The 17,404-nt window shown below is 38.2% G+C and overlaps 1 protein-coding gene across 3 annotated transcripts in view; it reads left to right on the top strand.

The window, feature by feature from the left end:
• Window positions 1-17,404, top strand: part of rho-5 (rhomboid-5) — a 144,997-nt gene that overhangs the window by 82,310 nt on the left and 45,283 nt on the right. For 2 of the 3 annotated variants that reach the window (XM_068228440.1, XM_068228439.1), the window contains one exon: window positions 11,709-11,818. In XM_068228440.1, coding sequence (XP_068084541.1) covers window positions 11,709-11,818 — 110 coding nt within the window. The remainder of the gene's footprint in view (window positions 1-11,708; window positions 11,819-17,404) is intronic. The other variant, XM_068228441.1, reaches the window with a different exon arrangement.

The raw sequence follows: 17,404 nt of genomic DNA, 5'->3' as shown, positions 1-17,404 counted from the left end.
ACAAGAAAAACTGCTTGATTTGTGTCTGTAATTAGAAGCATCAAGGCTGAAGATATCCTTAAATAAATAAAACAGTGCAACAATATGGCAGATTTGAAAAATGTTCCTGTATTGCGACTTTTGACATGAGGAGATTAAGGACTGGTTAGACCTAATCATGAATGCCTAACCCTGCATCATTTGTCAAGAGACCCTGTACAGAAAATCAGAAAAGCAAATTTTTGAAGTCAGCCTTATCAAAAAGTAATTTGACACATTTTCCATCCTGTCCAGAGCCATCAAGTGAAATAGAAGATGGTGTTTCTCTGAATTTAGTGAAATTTATTAATGAAGTATTAATGAATATGATCATTTTATGAATTTAACAATATGAAGGACAAACTGCTGCTTTTTAAAGTACCTTTTAAAGTGAACATTGAGGATCGACAAAGTATAAACTTGAACTCAGTGATCTTCAAGGTGATCCATATTTTCAAACCAGGATTGAAAACTCCTGAAATTTTTCAAGTTTCTTTCAGCAGAGAGATATTCCATCTTAGAGGCTTTGGTTTTCAGATCACTTCCATTTTTTGAAGCACATATCTCTTTGCAAAAGCACTTTCACTAATATGAAATTCACTAAAAATAAATATATAAGCTTCCTCAATGATGTTTCATTGCAACACTTCTTGAGACTAGCAATTGCTAAGTGCTTTGGTGAAAGAGTTAGAATACTTGCAGTGCTCTCACTGACATCTACTGGTCAGTATATTATTAATGTTTGCATAGAATAATTTTATTTTGCTGCTATTTTAATTTAATTTTTCCCTATTGTAAGGTGTTATAGAAATCTTAACTAATGGAATAATATTGACAAATCAATTACTCAGAAAAAAAAAAACCTACAGCCTGTTTTTCCAGTCATTGACCGGGTCAGGGATGTAATGAATGAAACGTATATAGGCTGTTATTACAATGGGTTCGCCACTCCCAAGGTGATATGTATTAATGAGTGATAAATGCTATGAAATGATAATGGAGAGTGTTGCTGGAATGAAAGATGACAGGGAAAACCAGAGTACCCGGAGAAAAACCTGTCCCGCCTCCGCTTTGTCCAGCACAGATCTCACATGGAGTCACCGGGATTTGAACCACGGTACCCAGCGGTGAGAGGCCGACACGCTGCCGTCTGAGCCATGGAGGCTCTCAATTACTCAGAACCATGTGATATTGTCAAATCAATTACTCAGAACCATGTGAAAATATATTGAATTTTAAAATCTAAATTAAAATATCTTGTTTGTTGCCCATAACTAGAATTACATATGTAAGTTTGGCCCCCAGTCCCTAGAAGTTGCATAGGCCTAATCTACAGAATGCAATATGTAAACTAACTAAACCAACAAATTCATAAAGTGATCAAATTTATTAATAATCTCTGTATATTCATTCAGCTATAAACTCAGACTGATCTCATAAATAGTTTGTTGTATATGTTAGACATTAATGCTCCCCCCATCACCATCAGAGTGTCCGACTCGTTGGCTGAATGGTCAGTGTACTGGCCTTCGGTTCAGAGGGTCCCGGGTTCGATTCCCGGCCGGGTCGGGGATTTTAACCTTAATTGGTTAATTTCAGTGGCCCGGGGGCTGGGTGTTTGTGCTGTCCGCAACATCCCTGCAACTCACACACCACACATAACACTATCCTCCACCACAATAACACGCAGTTACCTACACATGGCAGATGCCGTCCACCCTCATCGGAGGGTCTGCCTTACAAGGACTGCACTCGGCTAGAAATAGCCACACAAAATTATTTACCTTCAGAGTAATCCCCTTTCGAGGCTAGTTATTAATTCTAGTGTGGCTGCTCTGATCAGAAGGATTCTAGGAAGATATTTTCTCTCAGTGTGTTCAAAACAGACCAAGATTCAGTCTGAATTTCGTCCATATTCTGAAATCTTCACCACTTCAGCTACATTTTCAGTTTTGGGAATAGGAGGAAGTCACAGGATGCAAGGTTGGGTGAATAAGGAGGATGTGGCACCAAGATCACGTTGTTCTTGGCCAAAAACTGTTCAGTCAGGAGAACACATGTGCAGGTGCATTGTCGTGGCATATGACCCACGTGTTGTTTCACTATTGATCGGGTCACTTTCTCCTCACATTATCTTAAGACTTACAAAACTTCAACAAAAAAAAGCATCATTAAATGTTTGTTCAGGTGGAAAAAACTCCTTGGGAACAATTCTTTTATGATCTTAAAAAAAACAAGTGAACATGCACTTGGTGTTGGTTTTGACTTCCCTCACATTCTAAGGTCAAGTATCCATATACTTTTCCATTGACTTGATTATCATTTGTAGGTTTCATCACACATTATAACAATGGAAGGAAAAGAACAATCTTTGACAACTTTTCTTTGAGGTGTGAGTAAACATCAAGATCTTGTTGCTTTTGGTCTGGGTGCAAACTTAGATGCAACATGACACATGTGGAAATCTTCTGTTAGAATTTTGTGGCAGGTTCCATGTTTGATTCATGTAGTGCACCACCTTCGTCAGTGGTTCAGCAACTGTCTTCATGGATAGTCTCACACACTTTTGCAATCATTTCTGGCATTGAAGTGGACACTGGGCAACCAGGATGCACATCATCATCAGTCAATGTTCTGCCCCACTGAAAACAGGAAAACCACAAGATATTTTGAAAGGTCCCATAGTCTAATCCCCAAAATGCATCCTGGCACCCATTGACAATGGAAATTATGAGGAAACTAGAGGGTGTCCAGCGATGAGCAGAACTTTCAATTAACAAACACATCCCTTTAAACACAGCCAGGTCATTGCCACCAGTGAACTCGTTATGTGCACAAATAGACATAGCCTTCCTTAAGAAATTCCTGATGGATAACACATACCTCTCCCCTTTCCACCATCTGCAGCTTAATTACCGTTCTGTTAAGAGAGGCCAAGGAGTTACTCTTGTCCCTCCCCTTGCCAAAACAACCTCATATTTAAATGGATTTTACGCAAGGTCTGCTCGTATCTGGAATCTTCTACCATCTGAGGTAAAACTGCTTCCTCTTCCTCACTTCCTCCATGCAGTAAAGAAAATGCATATGTAAATAGAAACCCATATGTGATGTATATAACTTGTATAAATTAGAATTGCAAGAAAGATGGGTGTAAGTACAGTTGAATGTGGGTGAATATGTATGTGTGCCCGTGTGGAGTGGTTGTTAATGAGTGTGTGTACAGGGGCATGAATAAGAGTATAAATGACTGGATCTTCTTATTCTAATATGTATATAATAAATCAATATAATTATTATTCTAAGACTAAATTTAAATTTGAATGTAAATTTAAAATTGTCTACGTGTATGTAAATATTTAGTAGAGTTTATGTACACATATATGTGGAGATGGAAACACTTCCATGTATATGGGGCTTGCCTTTTCTCCATCTACCACCCCTAGATTGTACATGTACAATTTAAGGAAAACAAACAAACAAACAAACAAACAAACAAATAAACAAACAAACAAACAAACAAACAAACAATTTTCTTTTTTTAAACAGAATTTTTATTTTTGTAACTACTACAGAGATTAGAAACTTTAGAAATGTTATTAGTTTTAACATAAATCCAGAAATATAGGATAAAAGGAAGAAAGGGAAGCACAATAAGTGGGAGATGTATGTACACAGTAAAATGAAAACTCACTTTTCAAACCATGACTAAACATGTGTAACTAACTGTGAAACCACATACATCTGTATACACGTTTATTCATTTACACAGCTAATCAGGTGCCCTAAGAATTATCATGTCACCATATTAACATGGAAACCTGCTAATGTTTCCTGAACGATGAGGAAAATAAAAAATTATTAAAGTCATTACACTGAGAGAGGGGCGTGTGTTATTCCATAAAGTAAAATATCAACTCAGAAATAAAAATCACTCAATTTAATCTTCATTACTCTCAGTTTTGGTGCTATATCAGTAAATGACATGATTGTTTGGCTAATAATTCTTTTTCTTTATAACCTTTAACTCTAGGGCAAACAAAGTCAATTTTTCCAACAAACATAAAATAGAATATTTATTATAATAAAACTGTTGAATCAAAACTAATACTAGTATTGGAATTGTATCTGATTTGCTGAATCTTCTAAACTATTTTTAATGAAGCACATCAATTATAATACTGTTATCCTGCTTTTAGAGAGTAATACCGAGTTCATGACTTGAGTTACGGTACTTATGTACCAGCAAAAAATTAAAGGTCCAAATACAGAACCCTGTGAGTGCTTATTTTGCATCATTGGGCAATGCGTGCACTGTTATTCTGTGTGAAATTTCTGTTGTTCTGTGCGTTTAATGTTATTTTTGAAAATATTCTCCAGTTCTCCAGTATTTGATGATGTAGTTTGGCTGTCAAAATTCACACACATTTCCAGTAATATCCAAAATTTTACTTGGTTTTGGACACATTGAACTGACATACTGTAATTTGCACAGATAGACCAACATGTATAATTATGAACATGATCAAACTATTAATTGCTATGTGCCTTGCACATCAGTGACAACAGACTCAGCCAACAATTAGAGAATGATGATTCAGTGTGAAAATGTGTGAAATGTGTGAATACTAAATGAGCAGAATTTGATATTTAAAAAATATACAGGAGAATTTGGTTATAACAACATCCAAAGGACTAGGAAAATTGTGTTGTTATAAACGAGTGTTGTAGTAACCAAGATTTGTATTATCAGTCCATTGAGGTGAATAATGAAAAATACAATAACATAAACTTAATTAGGCTTCATTAATGTCGCTTCGTTCAGGTTTTCATAGCTGCTTAATTTCCAAAACATGCTGTTCAAATGCAACAACATTTTTATCCTTGCTCTTCCAAATCATTTTGACTGTGGAATTAACAAAGCCAAACTCACGACACATGTGAGCTTTTTTAATTCCATTCTCAATTTGGTGAATCACTTTAACTTTTTCTTCTAACGTTAAAACTTTTCTTTTAGTAGTTATACTGCATTAAAATGCACTTAGAGAAAACTTCTAGTTGAAACTGACCGCACACAAGTACCGTTAATACCACAAGAATTTGGATGGGGTTACAATGGGGTGGGAAATCTGCCTGCATTCTGAAGGTCTCTGAAAAAAAGGGACTGGAAAGAATTTGCCAGATTCCCAGATTTCAATACTTAAAATACTTTGGTTCTTAGAAAATCTTATTCCAAACTGAGGTTGAAAATGACGTTATATGCAAGGTCGATGCATATACGTTTGTCATATTAAGCAAGGCTGAAAAGCACATTTCTTATAAGGAATGTGTTCGTACCACAGAAAACATGACATTATAGATGAGTTGTAACTGAAACCGATGTCTTTATAACAGAGTTCAACTGTAATTGCGTAATGATATCATAGGCCTTGTGTATATTCTATAGCTATACTTGTGAATTTACAATTAAGATATAGTAAATTATCTAGTTTATATATTTTTCAGTGAGTGAGAAATAATTTTCCCTGGTTGAAATGGCTTGTTTATAACCAGATGAATAACCCCCTTAAAATCTCACACTTTTTCTAGTTAGTTCATCCATGTGGCCAAAGATCTGGAAGTGTGTCTGTGTAGAAGATAGAGAATTTGAATTATCTGTAGAACAGACTTTCATCTGGCATATTTTAACACGTTGAGTGCCAGACCGATTTTCAAAGGATTGCCGTCTAGTGCCGTGAGCTAATAACATCGAGTTACTCCCTGGTGCCAAAACGTTCACAGGCTTAACCAAGCAAATGATCGCTGAAATGAAGATGTATTTATGATATATTAGGTTAACTTATTATGTATATTAGGTAAAATATTGCGACCCCATATGGGGTCGTATTGGTCATTACGAACTGTACACGTACACGCGCACCCATATGGGATTGTACTTATACAGTAGTTACTGACACGAACCTCGGTAATATTTACCTTTTCCTTTGCAGGGACACGTTAAATGCTGTTGATTATGAGAGATGTGTTAGGTTGTTCAAACTGGAGCCCTAAAATGTACGATCCCCCATTTTAGGCCAGGAAATGTTTGTAAATGACGATATTCTGATTTTTGGTTAGGAAATTTTCGTATAGAATGTAGTTATATAAAGTAGTGAAAATCATGTGAATTTGGTAAATTAGGATGTAGCAGAATAATATTATAAGGAGAATTAGTAGTTACGGGAAACTGAACAAGTACATAATTTTGTTTGTATAACTTTTAATTTGAATAAGAGAACCTAGCAGCGATGATTGTGCAAATCGGGAAACCAGTGACTACTGTATATTGTTGAAGACGGTCATAATTGTTGCAACAGCTGGCTTGGAAACCCGGAGTACAGTGGTGATGTGTATGCTGAAGACAGTAGATCATCAATGTGGATGAACGTGCGAGATCGCTGGTTGCTCTGTACTGGGTTCAAAATCACTGTAACTGTATACTTCGTCTACATCATCATTGTCCGTCTTGCTCGATATATCGTCCAGACTATCTGCACTAAGTCTTTTACTGCTCGATTTACTCGTAACGACTTAAAAAAGAAAAGGAAACTCACCGCACTGCACACTTACATAAACAATACGTGCGCGAGATAGACAATGACTTTGTCACCCTACAAAACACTCTTGATGTACCCATATGGGGTCGCGCCAAATCAGGAATTGAGGAATGGAATATGGACTATGCACGTACTTAAATAGACGACCAACAGATGGCAGGAAGGGACTTTATACAGCTTCAAAACACATACTTACTGCGCACCCAAATGGGTTCGCACAGTTCTCGATTTAGAACGAACGTACGACCCCATATGGGGACGTGAAGTTCAAAAACTTGACTACTCTCACGTACCCAAATGGGGTCGCTTGGCACTCAACGTGTTAACTCTCTGTGATAAAATGTTGGAGTGAACAGTTTGCCTGCATAGGTCATTCACTATAGAATTGATCTACAAGGGGTGGAGTTATGCAGAGCTGACAGTGGGTCAAAAGATTTTAAAGGGCCATGAGAAAAGGATAAGATGATTTAAAACCCTTGGTGACTACTGCTACTAAATTGTTTTTGTTCCTCCCCTGAATGGGGAAGCAAGCCTCCTAGATGGTGATGCTGTCTCTCAGGTCAGGAGATTTGTTACGGTGAAGGAGATGCTCGGAGAAGGTGAGGGGACTGGCGGCTGTGGCCTATACTAGAAACTGTCCCAGCATTTGTCTTAGTGCAGGAGAATGGAAAACCACAGAAAACCATTCTCAGGACAACTGACGGTAGCGACCAGCCCCTCTCAATCTCCCGAATACCCACGGTAGAGTCCTTTGCTCAGTTATTCAGTCAGAGTGCAGAGATTTTGGACCACGGACCAGCTGTGGCCACTTGTAGGCCAAAGCCTACTCGTCAACTGCAGGAATTCTTTGCTGAGATTTTATCAATAGGAGGACAGAACATTTCAGTGAAACAAATCCACTTACCTTACTCATGTGGCAAGTCTGTGTGGCAGAGAATATTTCACATGGTTAGGGTGAAAGCTATCAAACTGAAATCCCATACATTATTTGAAGCATATGTTTGTTTTTTGTTTTTTTAATATACTTTCCTCAAAGTTGCAAACATTATAAGTTCTGACTGTAGATTTTCACAATGAATATACTTTTAAGCTTCCCAGATAAAGTCAACAATTTCTTCCTGAATGGACTGTCTGAAATTATGTCTTTCCCACAAAAATACTTCAATCAATCAATAAATCAATCAGTCAACCAATCAATCAATCAATCAATTAATCATCTGCATTTAGGGCTGTCACCCAGGTGGTAAATTCCCTATGAATTATTTACGTAGTCTTGATAGGGAATCTTAGAAGAATAATCATCTGTTCGTATTTCAAACTCCTGGGAGAATTTAATCTACCTCACTAAATAACAGCCTGTAAGGAAAGTGTGTATCCATGAATGACGAATCATATGCATGTCAGACTGGAATGAGAGAAACGAATGAATTAGAAAACTGTAGCCTATATAACCTCAAGCATGTTCCAATGGAATTAGATTATTTCCTCAGTATATGTGTTATCATTAGGGTTCCCAGATGATTTGTTAAAAAAGAAATATCCTGCTTGTTGCTCATTGTGAGCAACCGACGGTAGGGACCAGCCCCTCTCAATCTCCCGAATACCCACGGTAGAGTCGCCATTGTGACTGGGATGGGTTTTTATTCCATATTTTGTAGTTCGAGACTGAAAGACATGAGGGAATAACAATCCTCATTCTGTGGCCAAGATTGTTGTCCATCATCATAGATGGACTATTTTCCTATTATTGTGTTTTTAAAATGATTTTCTTGAGGCTATCAATGAATCAATCAGTCAGTCACCACTGATCTGCATTTAGGATTATCACCCAGGTGGCAGATTCTCTATCAATTGTGTACCTAGTCTTTTCTTAAATGATTTCAAAGACTTTGGAAATCTATCAAACATCTCCCTTGGAAATCTTTCCAATCCCTAATTCCTCTTCCTTTACACAAATATTTGCCCTGGTTTTCCTCTTGAATTCCAACTCCAAGTTCTTGATTCACCAAATTTCATCATTTAAGCTATTCATCATTCACAAATGCATTTTAAAGCTACTGCCAACAGTTGATCAGGCTACTCTTACATTGGAGTACAGCACCTCTTGCAGCCACCCCTGTCCTAGGATAGTTGGCTCCAGTGATAACTTCATCAAACTGCAGGGTAAGAGAGGTGGTGATATGCAATTTCTAATTAGTAGATTGCTTACCAAAAGTCTGGATTCATTTCCAGAATTCTTCACGATGTTCATACAGAGTGAGGGCATATGGCGCTGTTGATGGTGATTCATCCATGTTAAGCCTTGAGCAGACCCCTTGGTGCTGGCCAACATTCTAATGATGACATTCTTTTTTTTCACCTACGGAACTCGAACCAGCTAATCACAGTGTCAGACCATATAGACTTCACAGTTTAATAATCATGGCCATCAGGCAGGCTAATTAATCCATTCTGTAACTTTTTCATATTAGATTTGCCAGTCTTGTATCATGAACATTCGTTTTATTCTTTAACTATTCATGTGAATTATACATCATTTGTTGTGTTTTACAACATAAAGAAGTCAGTAATTAAAATTATGAATTAAATCTTCTCTCATCTTATATTTTTTTGTACAGTATTATCCTGTGTCCCATATTTTTTTAAATTTATCTGGGAACCCTAGGTATCATATTTTTAGAACTGTGATGACAATGATGATTTTGTGTATCACCATTGCTTTTGCTTGTGTGATAGAAATCTAAAATTTGTACTTACTTGAATGTTTCCATTAAAAATGTCATGTGCTGAATATTTTTGGGAATATATTCATAAATTGCTGATAATTTTCTTCTTCTGAGTATTATTATTATTATTATTATTATTATTATTATTATTATTATTATTATTATTATTATTATTATTATTATTATTATTATTATTATTATTATTTATTTATTTATTTATTTATTTATTTATTTATTTATTTATTTATTTATTTATTTTCCCCGTTCAGGTTTCTCGATTGTTCTGCCACTCCTCATTCGCTACAGTGGTCCAGTCCTTTTTTTGTTTTCTAAGGCTGTTCTTCATAATCCATCCGTTTTATTCTTGGTCATCTATGACCTCTCTTCCCCTCCAGCTACAGTTCCAAAATCTGTTTTGTCATCCTTTCTCTGCTCATACATTTGGTATGGCTTAAACATCTCAACCTGTTCCTCTTTATCTTATCATTCAGCTTCTGCAGTTTAGTTGCTTTTCTTGTCTTTGTTTTTTTAATTCTGTCCCTTTTTGTCTCCTGAACCATGCTCCTGCAAAACTTCATTTCAGCTGCTTTGATATGGCTTACATATCTTCTTTCTCATAGGCTAAATCTCTGCCTTGTTTGTTGTTATAGGGATGAAATAAGACTTGTACATTATTTCCATTACATTCATTGATATATCTTTATTCTACAGCAGGTTTCATATTTTTAAAATTTTGTTTTACATTGCATTGACACACACAGGTTTTATAGTGACAATAGGACAGGAAAGGGCTAGGAGCAGGGAGGAAGCAGCCATGGCCTTAATTAAGGTACAGCCCCAGCATTTGTCCGGTGTGAAAATAGGAAACCACAGAAAACCTTCTTCAGGGCCACCAACAGTGGGATTCAAACCCACTATCTCCCAAATGCAAGCTGACAGCTACATGCCCCAAACCATGTGGCCACATGCTCGGTACAGCAGGTTTCATGCATTGTGATTGTGATTACTACTAATTAATATTATTTTTATTGTCAGCCTTTCTGGATTTTGAGTACTCCCTCATTTTGATGGAGAATAGAGTCTCTTGTTCTTCAGATGACTTTGTACCAGGTTGTCTTCTCACTCTTTCCAGAAGATAATTTACCCCATGTACCCAAGTCCTGAACATACTTTGTTTTTGAGCCAGTGTCTCAGAGGTACTAGCCAGATCCTCCTTCACAACAGTTCCCTATGGAGTGATACATTCCCAAGTCATGAGAAGATGGAGAATTCTTCGAGATATTCTGGTGTTAGGCATTCGAGACAGATGACTGTAAAACATAAGATAGTGTTTCCTCATAACAAGTGAAAGTTTTTCGATTTAGAGTACAGATCTGCATTTGGCTTTGCCATTGTCCATCTAGTGGCTCTTCCGCCTTTAGGGGCAGTTTCCCACCCCAAGGGCAAGAGAGTGCCTTGAACCTCAACCCACTCATCCACCCTCCGAAGAGGCCATTGGCACTTGGTAGAGGAGGACCACTTATACCGGTGGTTACTCGGTTTGTGGACGCAGTTATTATTATGATTATTATTATTATTATTATTATTATTATTATTATTATTATTATTATTATTATTATTATTATTATTAATGACATATGTGGGAATCAAACTGGACTAATTGGGTTGGCATCTACAGAGCTAATCCAGACCACACGAGCAGACTAAATCATTATGTTATCACAGGTGAACGGCTCCTCATGAAAAACTGTTGGCAGTTCATGGGATTGGCATTTTGTATTATAAATCATTTTAGATATGAGTTCTTCATGCAACTAACCACTGTAGTTTTGAGTATTGCATATTTGATGCATGGCAATAAATTTGTACAAAATAAATATGTTTTGTAGGAATTTTATGCATAATTTATGCACATGAATTTTTTGGCCTACATCTTCTATCTAAACTATGTGCAAAATTATGAGAGTAAATTCAGTATTATTCAAGAATACTATTGTATATATTATTCCACTTCCTGTACTTTATATCTCTGGTGATATTAATGAGATTAAGAAGGTATTTCAATTTTTCTATATAAATTGGAGTATTGCTTCTAGCAGTGTTAATTAACTGTTGGAAATTAAATTTCAATAGATAAATGAATGTTGGTGATAGTTGATGGGTCCAAACTATACAATCCCTTTTAGCTGGTGTCATGGATTTTGTCTACTGTCAGTCTGATCCTTCTTTTTCTGTTAATACAGGATTTTATCCTTTTTAATGGTGCCCTTTTATTGTACACGTTCTGCCTTTCTTACTAATCTCTGCCTGTTCTGTGTGTGTTAACTTTCCCACTATATAACCTTCTAATAATCATTTTCTTGGATTCAAGCACTCCATTTTCGCATTGCAGAATACAATATCTACATGGAAGAAATGGTCGGCTGGAGATGCGGGGCCTGGGGGGAGAATATCAGGATCAGTATGCGGACTTGACCCCAAGTAAGTATGTTCATCAGTGAGTGAGTTCATCAGCTGAGTGAGATTCAGCTTTTGATATGTGCGACTTGTAAGCTAAGAGAACAAAAATTATTACGGATATTAAGTGAAGCAAGCCCATCTCTGTCCAGGCTATGGAGGCTGTTGGAGGGAAGACAAATAACCACAACATTAAGTGTGATAGAGTGGTTAACTTCAAGTTAGGTTGTCTTTGCCCCTAGGAATTAATTACTCATTTTTGCCACAGGCTAAATGAATCCCAAAATTGGAATGTAGGTATTAAGCAATGATCCAAATATATATTAAGTTTATATCTGTCTTTCATATTAAACAAAAGGCAGTGTTGAAAGAGTATAACTAAGATTTAGTAACTTTTTTTTTTTTTTTTTTTAATATGTACTAAAAGTACTGGAGACTCTAGGAAAAGCTGTTAAGGTCCTAAAGTCAATGAAAAGAAAATCCTGACATTCACCTCCCCATGGGAGAGAGGGTCAAGTTTGCACAGCAAGCGTCTGACATATACACATGTCTCCCGGGATAAGCATACCCCCTTTACTAAGGCCTCATAGAAAGGCAGACAAGTGGGTATAGGGTAGGGCACTCTCTTGGTTTTGGAGTGAGAAATTGCTTCTAAAGGCAGATGAACCAGCATGCTCAATGGCATCAGATAGAGGGAAACCTTTCCATTAAAGATCCACTGCAACAATGATGGTGAGACCGGGCGAGTTGGCCGTGCGCGTAGAGGCGCGCGGCTGTGAGCTTGCATCCGGGAGATAGTAGGTTCGAATCCCACTATCGGCAGCCCTGAAAATGGTTTTCCGTGGTTTCCCATTTTCACACCAGGCAAATGCTGGGGCTGTACCTTAATTAAGGCCACGGCCGCTTCCTTCCAACTCCTAGGCCTTTCCTATCCCATCGTCGCCATAAGACCTATCTGTGTCGGCGCGACGTAAAGCCCCTAGCAAAAAAAAAAAATTGATGGTGAGCTTTGGAAGTAAATGTAATTCTGGAGGTAAAATAGTTCCCAGTTCGGATCTCTAGCATGAGTCAAGGACAAATCATAATCATGGTATTGAATAGGTGGACCCTTCTCTACTGTTTGATAGTGAAAGTTAAAGCGTGATCATAGGAAATTTTGTGGAAAGCTAGAGAACATAAAAATGGAGGTGGCCAAATATGACATAGACATACTAAGAGTAAGCAAATAAAATGGCCTGAGAGAGGGGACTTTTGGAGTGGTAATTTTAGTATTTTATACTCTGGAAGGAAAGGTATGCAAGTGTAGGGATGGTACTAACAAGGGAAGTATCATGTAAGACAGGTCGAAACCTACATTGAAATTTTTTTGACACAACCGTCATTCTCTCAGAGGACAGCGTGCGGAAAATCAGCCTTCAGTTTTAACTGCAAGTCTCTGAAATCATGTGTTGAATCTCTCATACAGATTAATGCGATGTGGGGTGAGTAATGTACATGTTGGCTGGAGTGGACAGCCCTGGTGGGTGATGTACTCATGGCCAATGATAAGCAGAGCTGCACATGCTAGTCATCTGTGGTGTGTTTTGCTGTATTCAGCAATAATGTAACAGTTTTGATGGTTGTTTTAAAGAGAGCAAGACAGTGAGAATGGGTTCCACATAGGATGATGTTTTAATGAGCTTGTAATGAGTTATTTCCACAAAAAGGCATTTTTTTTTTCAGGAAAAATTAGCTCCAGAGAAAATGAAATAGGACAATATATGATTAATTTCTGCCTGCTGTCATTTCTTGATGGTTACAGTACTTTTGCATCCATCTCTTGGCACAGGCCAGAGCAAAGTGTAGCTTCCACTGAAGTCCCAGTCTCATCCATGGCTGTGACAATATAGAAGCTGCTGGGGTATGGGCGGTGCTGATTAATGACATTCAGAGCACAACCAGTGTGTCTAAGTGTCATGAAAGGTGTTGCTCATAGGGTTAGTTATGCTACAATAGCACTGTCTGGCCCAGTGAGGAAAGTAATGGCAAACTACCTCACACCTCATCTTGCCTAGTATGCCTCATTGTGGTACTGCCATTGGTTTTTGTGGTTTCCCCATAACTGCATAGCCTTTGGTGATGCTATTTGAGGATCCAACCAGCCTCTGGGCTGATGACCTAACAGACAGACTTGATTGATTTGATGGAAGATAATTAATCATAGAGGAGTTGCAACATATTTAGGAGGTTTCTCCATAATGAAGACAGTAAAGGCGATTCAAGTGATTCCATTTGTCAAAACCTTCTGCTGATCGCAAGTGAAGCTCCGGGTCCCAGTTTGAAACTAGAATATGACTCCCCGGAATCTAGTGATGCTTTGAGTCCACTGCCATGCAAATCATTCTAGTTATGTTTCTAGTCATGTAAAAACTGTGCCAGAAAATATCATTATGGAGTAAAAGAAAAGAGCTGTAAGATTCTGGCTTAACAAAAGTGGTTAAAAAGAAATTATCACTTTCACACATCCACAAATATTTTGGCTTAGTAAAGTCAGAGCGATATCTTTACTTGTGGAAGAAGCAGTTGAAAAATACAAGTATGTTGGCAAGTCTGACTGAACATAGAAATATTATGTATGAAAAACTCTGTTCCTGCTTCCAGGAGGCAAGAAGGGGAGGGCAAACTGTGTGAGGAATATTTACGACTGTGGGCTTTGGAAACTGCCCATGAACTATCTATCAAAGAAAGTAATTTCTCCAACTCTCATGCCTGGATCAGCCCTTTCAAGAAACAACACAGAATTTGCAGCAGGTAAATTATGACATATGTATCCCGTTTGCATATTAAGAACAAAAAACAAAAGAATAAGGCTGCAGAAGAATTTCTAGAGGCGGCTCAAGAACGATTCTCCATTACACCCTGTCCACTGTTGACAGCAACTATCAAAGCAGGTTTGAGCGCAAAATGGGATCGAAAAGAACTCTATCTTTTGTAAGTGAGAAAATCATGTACACGATAGCCCAATCGGTTAGTACACTCATATATTCATACACCATAATACTAACAATCAGTATGGACAGTTCTTTGTTCCCTAAATTATTTAATGTACTGTAGGAGCTGACCAGAACATTTGGTTCTCTGCTTCCCAGAAATTCTTTGGAAATTGTAGAGAAGGATGAGGGTCTGATACAGGCAGCCAAAATGAAGTTCTTAAGGAGTATGATACAGAAGAGTAGAAGAGACAAAATGAGGAATGAGAAAATCTGGGAAGAAATTGGAGAGGAAAAAATGAATGATAGAATAGAGAAGAGGTGATTAAGATGGTTTGGGCACATAAAGCAAATGAGTGATGAAAGAATGCCAAAAAAGGTGATAGAAATGCAGGTGCAAGGAAGGAGAGGCCATGGAAGACCACGATTGAGATGGAAGACAAAATCCAATGCAGTATTAGAAAAAGAAACCTGGACTGGGACACAGTGTTGGAGGAGGAGTAGTGGAAAGATCAAAGAAAGTGGAGAGGAATCCTATTTGCCCCTACCCAGCTACAGCTGGATAATGATGATGATGATGATGATGATGATAACAGAAATTCTAACTTTTCTTAATTATGTTAATAATAATGTTATTTGCTTTATGTCCCACTAACTACTTTTGTGGTCTTCGAAGACACTGAGGTGCCGGAATTTAGTCCCGCAGGAGTTCTTTTATGTGCCAGTAAATCTACCGACATGAGGCTGTCGTATTTGAGCACCTTCAAATACCACCGGACTGAGCCAGGATCAAACCTGCCAAGTTGGGGTTAGAAGGCCAGCGCCTTAACCGACTGAGCCACTCAGCCCGGCACTTAATTATGTTAAAGTTGAGGTTCACCACAGAGACACAATAGTTAAACTCCGGTCCATCTTATATTTTCAGTTTTCATCTCCACAATTTCGGGTGTGGCACTGGTCCATCATTTCCTGTGGGCATGTCTTCTCTTCTCGATGCCAGGTGCCTAGTAGATATCGTAGACTCTCAGCCATCAGGATACAGGAGTAGGGCATAGTCGTGATTACCATCTGGGAGGGTAACTTCTTCAACCACTAGATCAAATTTAGATTAACGATTGAAGCAATGGAGTAGTATACAAGGGTTGGAACTTAAATAGCGGCAACACTGCTGTGGAGATGCTATGCAACGGAATCTAATGTTGTCACTGATAGCACACGTTGGTTACATAACTACCTTACCTCAGAGCAAGTGGACTCGCCCTTCCCTCATTACCTGAGTGCGCACAAGTGAGAGAAAAACAGTCACGTGTGAGCTAGTGGTCTAACGTAACGTTGTCACTATGTTTTCCAAACGGGAACAACGGAGTTGGATCAAGATTGATTGTGCCAGAGGTCGTACAGCACGACAGTGTCATCAAGGTCTTCAAGAGGTTTGCGGAGAATCTGCATTGCCTTACAGAACAGTGGGACATTGGGTAAAAGCCTTCAACGATGGTCAACAAACTGTGGCGGACATTCATTGGGCAGGTCGCCCTTCGAATGAAGAAGAAGTGCATGCTCTTGCCGCGTTACTGGACAGTGATCAAAATCAGATGATTTGTGAACATTCGCTTCAGAACTGTTGCAGAGATTCGAAAGGCAGTAGACTGCTCCATTCGCATCATCAACAGAACAGGCTCTGCCAAAGGTATACTACGACTTCCACATCGCTGGCAACGGGTTATATACACAATGTTGGTGACTACATTGAAGGACAGTAAAGGTTGCTAACATCTAACTCTTTTGTATCGGTTGTAAATAAATAGTTGCCACTATTTAAGTTCCGATCTTCTTAGTACCAGATTTCAATAGCCATGTAGGAGTGAAGTAGCCACTGCTACTGTGTTGTGGGTGGCCAAACATGCACTTGTGAGGGGTAGCATTTGTGGCGGTGCAGAGCAGAGACCAAATGGTGTGAAGCACTTTTTGAAGTACAGATTCTCGCTTGGTGATTGACAAACTTTTATCTTTAAGGGCAAGTTGAATTGTTCTCCAGATTATCCCATTAAATCGTTCAACCTGGCCGTTACCCTGTGGGTTGTAGGGTGTAGTGCAGCTGGTGGCCACTCCAAACGAAGCGAGAAATTTCTTGAGATCCTAAGACATAAAAGATGAGCCTCGAACTGTATATATGTCGGATGGGGCTCCAAATATGCTGAAAAGTTGAGTTAGGCAGGAGATGACAGTTGAGGCACTCGTGTCACGACAAGTGAGGGCAAAGGGGAAACGAGAAAATTCATCAGTTATAGTGAGAATGCAGCGATTTCGAGTCTTAGTGGGCAACAGTCCCTTGAAGTCCAGATTTAAAAGTTCAAAAGGGACTGTAGCCTTGATAAGAGAGCTTTGTTGTCTGAAAAGCTGAGGCTTTACCTCAGCGCATATCTCGCATGCAGATGTGACACATCAGATATCTTCTGTTGAGAAGGGAAGATTCTTAATCCATATCCAATGACTATTTTTGTGATGCCTGGATGACAAAGAGATTGATGAAAAAACAATAGTTTTTCATAATCTGTATTGTAATTGATGGAACTGACTCTCAAGAGGGCATCAGCGTTTAGTTATGGTTGCCTGGTCAATATACAATTTCATATGAATAAGA

Source organism: Anabrus simplex, chromosome 6 (genome assembly GCF_040414725.1).
Source record: "Anabrus simplex isolate iqAnaSimp1 chromosome 6, ASM4041472v1, whole genome shotgun sequence".
NCBI lineage: Eukaryota > Metazoa > Arthropoda > Insecta > Orthoptera > Tettigoniidae > Anabrus > Anabrus simplex.
The sequence above is the reverse complement of the archived record's forward strand: the minus strand, read 5'-3'. Positions and strand labels throughout refer to the sequence as shown.